The following is a 12,712-nucleotide window of genomic DNA, read 5'->3' as shown; positions in this document are numbered from 1 at the left end:
CAGCAGCATTGACTCCTTCAGTATACAGTGCACAGCCAGTCAGCAGCATTGACTCCTTCAGTATACAGTGCACAGCCAGTCAGCAGCATTGACTCCTTCAGTATACAGTGCACAGCCAGCCAGCAGCATTGACTCCTTCAGTATACAGTGCACAGCCAGCCAGCAGCATTGACTCCTTCAGTATACAGTGCACAGCCAGTTAGCAGCATTGACTTCTTCAGTATACAGTGCACAGCCAGTCAGCAGCATTGACTCCTTCAGTATACAGTGCACAGCCAGTCAGCAGCATTGACTCCTTCAGTATACAGTGCACAGCCAGTCAGCACCATTGACTCCTTCGGTGTGAAAGTGCCTCTTACTGTCTGCCCTGAATCTGTATGCACTGCAAATGTGTGCCGGGGTCTTGGTATCTGTATTCAATTTAGCTTGTTTTCCTGGGTAAAGAGATCTGGTCCCCTCAAGTTATCCTTGAGCCCCGGGATCAGTCTAGTTACTATTCCACAGACTGTCTCCAGAGCTGCAATGTTCTTACTGTAGAGGGAAAACCCAAACTGAACACAGTATTCAAAAGGTGGCCTCACCAGGGCATCATACAACCTTATCATGACCTCCCTTGATGGTTGTACACTCCGCCACATCAATGGGCATTAACAGAGATCATGAATTCACTGCTTTAGAGCTGGATGGAGGTGGAATTGGTGGAACAAAGACCTGGGGCCATATTACAAAAGCATCCTCAGTGACATTCTGATATTGGAGAAAATGCTCTCAACTTTTTTTTCTATCTTAAGGGCCAGAGTTTACACTTTTACAGCTTCTGTAATCTTGTTTATTTACCCCCCCCCCCCCCCCCCTCTCTCTCCTCTCCTCCCAGTTCCTGCTGATTTTCCGGAAGGCGGCGGCGGGAGAGCTTTCGGAGGACAGTGGTCTTCACGTGTTGGCGCGACTCTCTGAGATAGACGTCTCCACAGAGGGGGTCAAGGGGGCAAAGACTTTCTTTGAGGCCAAAGTAAGGATCAATGCACTCCTTTTACACTGTTAATCCTGATTCATCACCTTGTTGTCTCCCGCAGTGGATGAAATCCCTTGTGAAGGTGGTGTAGTGGAGGCGCCTGTTTGCTACTTACAAAAATGCGCCAATTTCATCTAAGAGTAACAAATGCCACAAATGTGTTTTCCTTCCTTCCACTCAATAGTTACACTCTAGTGTATCAGCTGTGCTTAGAGATAAGACATGTTTATGAGAGCTCTATTCCAGCCAAAGCAGAGCTTTATACTGTTGACTGAAAATCATTAAAATGTATGTATTATTTGTTCTGATGCTACAGAATTCATCATGATAGTTATATCCATATTAAATTGAGTTGTACAAGAAGCAACTTTACACCTTCTCTTGTTTTCACCTCACCAACCTTACAGAATCCCTCCCTCCCCTCCTATATGCCTCCAGCCTTCCTACAACATACTGATTCCCTCCCACCCAACAAACCCTCCTTTAAGAGTGATGTAGCTCTGAACCCTGTTAAATCCTAAGCAACACGTATTCAGTCTGGTAATGTTCCAGTGCTGTCAGGACCCTAGCTAACCTGTGCTGCCCCCTGCAGGTGCATGCCATCAGCGAGTCGAACCGCTTCGAGGCAGAGATCCGACAGGAGCAAGAGGAGAAGAAGAAGGAAGCCGAGAACAAGAAGCAGCGCCAGGCAGCCTTCAAAGATCTTAAGTCTGCCTTCAAGTGACGCCCGCTCGCACTGTCTTTTTTTTTTTTTTTTTTTTTTTTTTTTTTTTTTTTCCTCTTAAAATAAATAAATAAATGAAATCAAACATCAAGGTCCAGGGGGTGGGTTGTGGGCAAGCCAGGGAGTCTGCAGGATTTCTTTGGGGGGTGGGGTTGAGAAGGGGAGCTGTGATTGGTGAACTTAATAGTATAACAGGTGTGGCTTTGGGAGTGCTAAATGGGGTTCTTCATTACACTTTTCTCTTCCTTGTAACTGAAGGAGACTTGGACTAAAGATTCTGCACCACGATTTTTAAAAAAGCTTATCCAGGTTTGGTTTGGCACAGTTATTGACAGTCCCTGAAAGACCTTAATAAAACTTTTTTTTTTTTTTTTTTTTACAGCTAGATTTCCTTGCAATGTTTTTTATAATGGCTTTTAAATTGGCTCCTTTATTTCTTACTGGCTTTAGCAACACAGCAGCCCCGTACAGAGGCATATTCACTTTTTTAAACCTGCTGTTTCCTGGTACTGATTGCTTTCTGAGCTGTGGACTTTGACAGGAAATGTGACCTACAGAACAGGAAGTTATTAAGTACCAGAAAAGGAAGTAACTTTTAATGCAAAACCTAGAACCATGAGATAAAACATTGCAGCACATGAAAATAGGAAGCAATTAAAATGGCCTAGTACGAGATAAGGAAATAGATTTTAAAGCCTTTATCTTTATTTAGTTTTTCAGATAATTTCCATTTTGTTCCTAGAAGTCTGGTGTTGAGAATTAAGGTTGGGGCAATACATAAACTGCCTGCAGTAATGATTGAGTATTATTGTAAAACATGCATGGAACTGAGATACGTTTTTTTTTTTTCTTTTACTTGACTTTGTCGGTATAGTTTGAGAAGGAAAAACTATAAGAAACAGAGTCTGGACTCAGTCTAGATCCTCAGTGTTGATGAAACTGTCTGTGTTGCCCCAGCTTTTATTGAAAACTCTTTAGTCTGTGCCCTACCCTTCAGACCCTGTACTGAATGTACCCCCTGCACCCCCCTTCCCTGGCCTTGCATACTGTCATTTCTGTGATGTCATTTCCTGTGCCTACAGGTGCGCTTTCTGAAAAGCAAACAAAGCGCCAAATATTGCTTCCAGTGGCCTATTTGGTCACCACGGCGACCACTGCTGCAGATAACGCCTAATGCACATACATACAGAAACAAAGAGAAATGCAAAAGATACTAATGAAATGTAAAATTCTATTTTTTAATGTGAAGATGGGGGACAAAGTAAATAAATATATATATATATATATATATATATATATTGCATGTGTTGTGGTGATTTCTGGGGTGTTTTGCATGATTGGTTTCATGAGAGGTTCTTGGCTTCACATTCCTCCTTTTAATACCAGTTTAGATTAATGCAGTCCTGCAGGTAGCTACTTTACCTCTTATTCCAGTATCCCTTTAAGAATGTTGTCTTACTCTTAATCACCTCTGCTTGTATTCATAAAGCATGGTCATTTTAATCTACAGTTTAAAGCTGTGGTTATTTTTATCCCATATTCATTTTTCATATTAATAATACATTCAAATTTGAAACTCTGCTAATGAAAACAAAGTACAAGTTGTTAAACTAAGTTGTTAAAGAATTGCCCTGTCAATATGCAATAACGGTATACATACCTGCATTTGCTTTGCCCACATCTAGCTAAAAAGGGTGTTTTAGAAGTTAAATTTGTATTTGTTTTGCCAGACACGCTTTGCATGTGTGTAACTAAATTTAAAAAACTAAAAACATGCTTTTTGAATGCTGTACCTAATCTACAGGTTTATCCACATTAATTTAACACTTAGTCTGTTCTGATATTACAGTGTGAAGCATAAGGTCAAGGCTCAGGCAGGGGTCCTGTTACCTGCACCACAGGAAGCTGATGTCTGTGGTCTAACTCGAAGTCAGGACTTTAGTTGCAACTTTTTATGATTCTGACCGTTTCTGTTCTAGCAACTGGAATGACAGGCAGGGTGGCTTGAGTGCTGTTCTAAGACTTGGCTGTGTAATGCAGTGGATAACCAGTCTGATTTGTGATAAAGAGGAGGACCTACTCTTTGTAGCTCCTGAGTGTGCATGTGACTCCTGTCCACAGCCAGTGATCAGTGAATAAAATGACATTGCTGCTCTTGTAACTGCTAGGGCATGTGGGTTAATGAAAATAACTCCCCTTCCTAGCCACTTATTATAGCCACCAACTGCTGGGTTCTGGGCCTTGCATTGTGGTAACAAGCACAATGTCTGTAAATACATTTTTATTTGTTATGGCTTTTTAAAATATATTTCTATCCTCCTATTGGATTTACAATCATTCCGGCTGCTTTTTATTTTTTCCCTCAAAGATATTAAGGCATTCTCGCCAGCCACCTAAACAAAGCCTGCTATGTCATTTTGCAGAGTGGTGTTCTGCCAGTGCTATTGTATTGAAGGCGAGTGTTCTGCCCTCTGTTTGCTTAGCAACCAGGGTAAACAACATGTCAATATTTTGGCAACTTGGAAAATGAGGAAAGAGTGGGAATGGGTTAGTGCTAAACCAATTCGGAAAAATTTAGAATTTTACTTGACCGTTTAACCATTGCTAAAAATATGCCTCTAATATATGTTTTCCTTAGTGTTTTATAGTGTCCATATGCACAGAAATGTTATTGAAGGATGCAAACATGTTTATTAAACATAGGGCTTCTCGACATTCAGAATATGTTTGGACATGTATTCAAAAAGTTTAAGAAGGAATTCAGCAGAATCACATGCTATAATATCTTGCTTTAGATTAAGGAAGGGAAGGGATGAGTGTGGAATATAGAATGGAGGTTTGATATCGGCTTTCTGTCTCACAAGCAAGCATAAAAACAAATCATGGAAAAACAATGATGTGTAATGTGTTTTTAAAGGCATGGGCACCATTGAAAAGCCATCAAAATGTAATTTCTGTGCATTCTTTTTATTAATACTGTACCGCACAGGTATTGTGCTGGCTTGGGAATAGAACAACAGCAGCTGGTTATAGCCTGTTGACCTTGTGTGTGTAATAAAGCAAATTCTGTTTTTCATGACAAATGATGTATGGACTGTAGTGTAGATAACCCATCTCTGTTGTGTTTTTATCTAAGAGCCTTATCTGTTACTTGGCAACCTCTACAGTTTCTGTCAAGGAAGTCCTCCTATTCAATCACAGTCTGCCATGTTTGACCATGACCAATCACACGTGGCAGAGTTTGGAACTGGGCATGCCACCAACTGGCTTCCAATGAGGGAAGCAGCAGCTGAAATTGGTTAAACTGACCTTTGCATTGAATAAACCGACCAAAATGTTAACTGTGAACTGTATCTCAATAGATATATTTTGTCATCTCGTCGACATAAGGATACAGTAAAACCATGGCTATCTGTTTTTTGACTGTTTGACTTGAAGTGCATTGCTGTTTTGTTTTCTTTGTATGGTATATGCAATCATTCTAACTGGTTCTTGTTTAAAATATTCTGTTTTTTTATATATATTTTGTTTTTGAATTCAGGAGCTGCACTTCAGTTCTAGTTGTCTTCCAGACACATTAAGTATAAGCTAGATCAGCACCATCTGTGGCTCTTATTGTCAGAAAACAAAAATAAATGTGACTGGTCTAGGTTACATGCACCTCGACTTATTTAATGAAAAGTAAAAAAACACATTCATTCGTTTATTGCTAGAAGAACCACTGAATGATGGCAAAAATCATAAGAAGGAGACAGATTGAAGCTCAGAAGATGACATTCTATGCTACAACTCAAATAGCCTTACAGATATAAATGTATTTGTACAAATACACACTATTCAAAGTTAGCTTGGATAATAGAGGTGGCTTTGTATTACAGAATATGTATTGCGTAAAGACATGCTTACTGTATCTGAAGTGTGATCAAATACATTTGTGGTGTGTGTGTGTGTGTGTGTATATATATTTTTTTTTTATTTAGCTGGTATCTTCTCTCCATCTTGATAAATGCATGTTGTTGCTGATGTTTTTTTTCCATGTCTTTCCATAGTCTTAATGGGAAATCTGCCAAATAGTGATAATCATTCCTAACCCTAAAGTCGTGCATATGGATAGTTCTGTTATATGAAGAGTGTGCATCTGGCTCTTGTTTATTATATAAAAATAAAATATGTTACTGATGAGATTAAAACCTTGATGTAGATAACAAAGGAGCAAAATATAAAGAGTATTTACTTGAACGATAACTTAAGAGTGCATGAAGGGAACAATGAGCTCCCATTGCTCTTGAGCTATATCTTCCATGCTGTATATTGTCCCATGCATTGTAGGGTTTACAGTAAAAGGAGTGATTTATGATTTTTATTTGGCTCAAATTCCCTCTAGTGTGTTTTTATTTTCAAATTCTTTGACTGTGTGTTCCATCATTCCCTGTGGTTCACTCTTCCTGTGCTGTGCTGAAGTCTGTATTTTATATGGTGGTTAATGGATCATCTTTTTGTGGGCTTTTTTATTATTTTATTCAAGAAGTATGAACTATAATAATAAAAATAATAAAATGGCTACTTGATATTGTAAATATTTTTCAATTCTTACGGAAAAAAGTATAATTATTCTTGTAGCAATAAATAAAAAGCATCTATCATTTAAATCTCTGCCATTTGTGTTTTGAATTATTAAAGAGTTTGGGGACAGTCGTCATGGTAACCCTATGCAACTTGTGACATGTTGACTTGACCAGGAGTTTATTAATAACCTGGCAAAATAAATACACCCAACAAGTGGATACAACTAACATGCCTGTTTTCACATGGAATTAAAATGGAGCACTAGATTTTGCCCTAATTACAAGAGGGTTCATTAATAAAATGAAGTGCCAAGATTACACTGCACACACACTACACAAGCTAGAAACATGCACATCACAACGTGTTCAGTATTGATCTACCATACTTTACACTATGAACATTTCAGCACTGTACAGCAATTTACTAACATGCAAACACTCTAATCTTATGCTTTTATTTCCCAGTGTGGCGTTGAGATGGCTGGAAATCAATTGTATGGCTCTTAAATGTTTATTATCAGGGGCTTGTCTCCACAGACTCCCATTATATTCTGTCTGGGACAGTTCAATGTGGTGATAACAAACGGAGGGTGACATTAGCAGGAGTGAATTTAATGGGGTTTGACTCTGGAGGTACTTGTGTATCTTGAGAATCGCTCATCCAGTTGGGTTAAAACATGGTCAGGATATTCTTTGGCAACAGTTGCTGAGTATCAGATATTGTGAATCTATGGACTTCAGTCAATCAATCATTGCATATTGGTGTGTCAAAGGCTATTGGGGGAGCCTATCCTTCCTTCTGTATATCATACTTACAAACAACTGATTTCATAGTGTGCACGAGGGCTTGCTATATATATATATATATATATATATATATATATATATATATATATATAATAAGAACCACTTTGAATTATTGAACGGAACAGGGCCATTACAAACCCTGTGGGGTCCCAAACACACAACTAGAGAGTGGGTGGTACAAGCAGTTGAAGGTGACATGAAGGCTGTTCAGTCCTGGCACTTAGGATTTTCCAGACAAGCTCAAAGGAGGTCAAGTAAAGGCACATTTAGAAAACAAATGATACTAATAACTCAACACTGGAACAACAGACCCCAGAGCTGCCGATAATGACTGTGAACACCATACAATAGGAAGAGATGTAAATAAGCAATTAAGCTGAGATTTGAACAGCGAAAATACTTTCATATTTGTGTTGTATGGAAAACTATTAAGGTCCTAGGTGGGTACCTATTGAAGGAGGAGAGCAAGACTGGGCACAACTAAAGAGCTTCAATCTCTCCTTCAACACCAGGTGTTCTTCTTCATTCCAGCACCAGGCGGCAGCACTGAGCTCTGCGGGTGCTGTTGTGGTAACATCTTGCAACGGTGTGAGAAAGAAAGCATACCACTTGCAAGTACTGTATTGTGACAATTTATAATTGGAGAAAATGTGTTTCCTGTTTTACCCATGTTGAGATCCCTTAAGAATAAGACCATTGGAACTTATGTGATTTAACCAAGTTGTAGCCCGGACGTATTTCGACGTGTACACACGGAACCTGTTTGTTTTTAGTATCCCGGATTGGTTTCCTTACGATCCAAAGCCCCTGTTGTTTTGTGCGTTTTGGGTCGGCGCCTTGTGTATTTAGACAGTACAATTTTCATTTTGTTTTGTGATTTTGAAAGTATTCCCGGTTACTTTATTTTGGAACAGACAGAGTTTATCGGTGTGTTTGTTTTTATACAAAATGAACGTCGATACGCCGCAGCCGGTCTCTGCCGGAGCTGCATCTTCAAACGCCTCTATTTCCAGCAACAGCAGTAACAACAGTACTAACGATGCCATTAACAATACTAGCAGCACTGCACCCTCTGCAGCAAACAGCGGTGAGGAAGCTCTCTGCATCGTATGGTTTTGTGCATGTACTGTCTATGCAAATTATTGTACCGTGCGCTTGTTACCTATATACTGCTAATCAAGCTCATAGTAAAACCTGGAATGGTTGAAACTGCTGTAGGAGTCTTATTGCCATCCTTGTATTGTGACTGTGTCTCAAAACTTTCGATTCTGCTGATACAAGCATACTATTTTGTTGTTTACTCAAACTACATGTATTCATAAATACTGCAGTAGACCTTTGCTTTTGGAAAAAAAAAAAAAAAACATACACGTGTTTTATAATAAGACTCGCATTTGTCTTAAAACGCTGGTGTCCATCTGTTTTGTTGTGGCGCCAGTCAGTGTTTGGTGTATCTGAACTAGCTGATGGGTTGCAGCACAGGTGATACTGCACAAGTCACTGCATTATCTCTGTCTCTCACTTCTAGTTTGGAGGCAGGCTGGAACTCTGTCTGGACCACCTGCCCTACAAGAATTCACATGAGAAATACTAAAGAAAATAAATTCAGCAACAAACTTGTTGAAAGGAATCTTCCGAGTCAATGAAAAAGACTTCTTGTTTAAACATTTTGAGATTTTAATTTGAGTGTGTTGCTTTTAGTGATTCTAAATCGGGGGTGGAAATAAGACCCCTGTGGCGTAGCAGTTTCACCCATCCCAGGTTTTACTACAAGTGTGTAGGTAACAGGAATGGATTAAACTGATATGCAATGGGAGTCTAATAGCCATCTCTGTGTATTCAGCACTGTTGTGTTTAATATGGGTGATTTAATATAATAATGCAAATAGATTCCTACATGTAACTGGATATCAATCGAACCTGAAGTCAACCTGTCTGGCTGTGTAGTTAGTTTTTTTTTTTTTTTTTTAAGCTTATTGCTTTAATTTAGTATTTACAGCAGTGGCAGGGGGTGTAGGTTACTAACGCACTTGTTTTACTCAGTCCCGGCATGAATTCTAGGTTTGGAATCCAGTTTTGTGAACTGACTATTTTTTGTTTCAGTGCCTTCCTCAGCTGCTTCTGCTCCTCATTCTTCTGAGACTTACGTTGCAAACGGGGTCTATGTGCCCTCAGGGATTGCCAATGGAGATGTGAAGCCTGTCCTTTCCACCACCCCTCTGGCAGATTTCTTAATGCAGCTGGAGGACTACACACCAACAGTAAGAGCACAGTATTTGTTGACAGTCGCTAAGAAGGTTTTCTTCCCTCTTATAAGCATGGATTTCTATATATATTTTTGATTCTTGAACTTTTCTCTGTGACTCACTTTGAGTTTAGTTGGAGTTCTTTTTACCTGTAACACACAGAGTGAATAGGGAGAGGAAAATCAAGTATTTTCTAATTTACAGAGGTGAAATAGATTATACAGTAAGTGTAAATAGTGCACGTCAAATATTATCAGCAACAGAACAATAAGGGATTATTGCTGTGCTAATGAGAGAGGTAAGAATGCAACTGTTAAACACTAGTGTTGAGGTGTGGATGCATTACAGATTGAGTATTTTTTGCATTAATTGGTCTTTTAAGAGGTGGTCTTGCTTGTTTCTGTATTTTTAGATTCCAGATGCAGTGACAGGATATTATCTTAACCGAGCTGGCTTCCAAGCATCAGATCCCAGAATGTAAGGGCTTAATTCATTGCCTCATAGCTGCAACAATTATTCTCCTTTTTTATTTATTTTTTGAGCCAATTTTGCATTTTATTCCAGACACTGTAAAATGTAACTCGGATAGCGTGCTACTGATGGCCTTAAAAGAGTGACAATCACAGCTTTAAAATCTATTTTCTTAAGCTTTGTCAGCATTAGAAAAGCTAATATTTTTAAGACTGTGTTTTAGATAAACTGCTGCATCCTGGTGCTGTAGGTCACAGTCCGATTTGCAGCTAGTCCATTGGAATGAGTTTGAACTACAGCACGGGAACCAGGATGCAGCAGCAACTTTACCAATACCGTTGTGTGTGTGTGTGTGTGTGTGTGTGTGTGTATATATATATATATATATATATATATATATATATATATATATATATATATATATATATATGTGTGTGTGTGTGTGTTTACATATTTTTAGTTTTTTTGCTTTTTAAATTCAACTGTGGTGGTGGGGACTATTTAAAGAGGAGGCAGAATAATGGAAGACCTTGTTAAAAAGTCACAAGGAATTCCAGTATATCGCAGAGTAAGATCAGATTGTGGGATACTGCAGCTTTAATTCCTGATCGGTGATGTGATCCGTTGATTTGCAGAATCCGGCTGATTTCTCTGGCTGCTCAGAAGTTCATCTCTGACATTGCAAATGATGCCCTGCAGCACTGCAAAATGAAAGGGACAGCTTCGGTCAACTCCAGAAACAAATCCAAAGTATTGTTTCACTTGTTTTTATCAAAGATATGACCAGTTTTTTGTCTGTATGTCTAACACTTATTTTTAGAAGTTAGCTAAACAAGACTATTGAGAGTATCCGAGTCTAGGGTTATAAGGAGAGTCCTGTTTTTTAGTCACGTTGTCACATTATTTTCTTTTTGGTATAGGACGTTTGAATGACTCCTGGCCATCCTCTTGAGTGAAAAAAACACAGCACTCAATGAATGTTCGTGGGTCTATACATTTCATGAAAAAAGTGCAATGTATGTAAACCTAAATAGAAAGTTGAATTCAGAGAATAACTTTCCTTTGATCAAATGGCATCTGTCTTAGCAAAGTGGTGTAATTTGGAATAGCGAGATGCTTCCAGTTATTCCAAAATGTCGTGATGCCTAATTCCTTACAATGGGCTGTCGTTTCATTTCAATGCATTTCTGTTCCAGGATAAGAAATACACTCTGACAATGGAGGACCTCACTCCTGCTCTCACTGAATACGGGATCAACGTCAAGAAGCCTCACTACTTTACATGAGACAAGCATCAAGCTTGCGCAAGCAAACCAGCTTAAAACCTGGAGGCCTTCCAACCCAGCCTCTGTACCTCTCTTGGTTTAACCGAGACGATCCCTTCCTCGTATTATTTTTATTAACTCCCTTGCGGTGTTATAGAGGCTCCCCTCTCAATCCTGTTTGGTTCATTTCTAGACTGCTTGTAATTACGTTGTTTTTTGCAGTGCATCCCATGCGTCCTCCTAAAGTGTTTCCACAAGCTACATAATAATCATCTTAAGGGCACTTTTTACAGTTTTGCAGAAGGGCAGTAATATTTTGTATTCACGCGAATGATGTAATAAAACGCTTCAATAAGTGGTTTGGTTTTGTTGGTGTTACTTTAAATCCGGTTCAGTATTATACAGTTAAACCTGGATTAACCTCTCCCCAAAGGAGAAATTAAAATGAGTAAAGATGCTTGACCTTTTGACTTTCTTATGGAGGCAGAGCCAAGGAATTCAATGAAACTGGTCCAACCTTTTTGTCTAAGAGCCACGTAAATTACTAGGAGATTCTTATACGAATAGAGCAATACACAAAAATAGCACTGCTGAATTTACCAGTGCAATAACTTACACCTAATGAAAAAGGACATTGTACTTGTTATACTTATTTTAAAAGTTGCTGTGTTGTTAAATGCCATCCTTTTATCTAGAATGTGGAAATGCTAAATTAACAAGGTGTATGGCAGAGATTCAGAAAAGGACTTGGAGAGGTCCACACCTAGTACAACTCCCCTGTCATTTCTATTTAAAAGTCTAGATGTACTGTAATGGTTGGTAAAAGCAGACTCTGTTGATGGGTTGTAGTACCATATCCACACAGCTGAAATTATTTGTCATCAGTATGTTGAAACCACTCTGTATGGATGATAGTGCATTATTATTTGGTGATGTGGCTAGCATGTAAAAGGGGTTGCTCCAAAACAAATCCTCACACTGGAGCATTTTTTGTGTCACTTGGGTAAAAATATGTGTGTGGAGTGAAACAAAGTGCTTCCAATCACTATAACATGAGGACGAAATGCATCATGTAGCTACGTTACTGGTACTTGCGTTCTTCAGTTCATAGATAGGGGTTCATTTTTTTTTCAACTCTTGCCAATTAAAACTGCATAATAAAATATTATTTTGGAATACACTTGAAAAGTAGATTGCTTTTGTTTTGTGCCCCTCTATTCAAGCAGAGTCCATAGAAAACAGATTAATATATTAAATATTCGCCCAGCATTCGTGCATAGTGAAATTAACGTTATTTTTGGACACCGCACCCACAAATGTGTAGACAGCCTTTGTTTTTATTTTACAGTTAAAGGGGTTTGTATTGCACCAGCAGTCAGCATTGTTGATCATTGCTGGAATACCCAGCATCATTGCGGTGGATATTAAACACAGAACAGACAGCACTGATTCTGACAGAAATACATATCAAAATGTGGAAGCTGGAGTTTGTTCAAGTAACCCATGTCAGATCCCCAATATAGAATGACAATGTAAAATACTGAACTTTGTTTATATTATTATTTCTATTTAAACTTGTATTTATTATTTTCAATAACGTTGTTCCAGAAATAAATTTCCTT

The 12,712-nt window shown here is 38.6% G+C and overlaps 2 protein-coding genes across 2 annotated transcripts in view; both read left to right on the top strand.

The window, feature by feature from the left end:
* Positions 1-6,107, top strand: part of LOC121328542 (EF-hand domain-containing protein D2-like) — a 34,775-nt gene extending 28,668 nt beyond the window's left edge. Inside the window, exons 3-4 of the mRNA XM_041273254.1 lie at positions 875-1,009; positions 1,605-6,107. Coding sequence (XP_041129188.1) covers positions 875-1,009; positions 1,605-1,736 — 267 coding nt within the window. The 3' untranslated portion in view covers positions 1,737-6,107. The remainder of the gene's footprint in view (positions 1-874; positions 1,010-1,604) is intronic.
* Positions 6,108-7,858: 1,751 nt separating this feature from the next.
* On the top strand, positions 7,859-11,445 carry LOC121328244 (transcription initiation factor TFIID subunit 10-like). The gene is made up of 5 exons (XM_041272808.1): positions 7,859-8,195; positions 9,212-9,369; positions 9,767-9,831; positions 10,461-10,575; positions 11,022-11,445. Exons 1-5 carry the CDS (start codon positions 8,057-8,059, stop codon positions 11,109-11,111), a joined length of 567 nt encoding a protein of 188 aa, XP_041128742.1. The 5' UTR covers positions 7,859-8,056; the 3' UTR covers positions 11,112-11,445.
* Positions 11,446-12,712: the final 1,267 nt, after the last annotated feature.

This window comes from Polyodon spathula, chromosome 16 (genome assembly GCF_017654505.1).
Source record: "Polyodon spathula isolate WHYD16114869_AA chromosome 16, ASM1765450v1, whole genome shotgun sequence".
In the NCBI taxonomy this organism is placed as follows: domain Eukaryota; kingdom Metazoa; phylum Chordata; class Actinopteri; order Acipenseriformes; family Polyodontidae; genus Polyodon; species Polyodon spathula.
The sequence above is the reverse complement of the archived record's forward strand: the minus strand, read 5'-3'. Positions and strand labels throughout refer to the sequence as shown.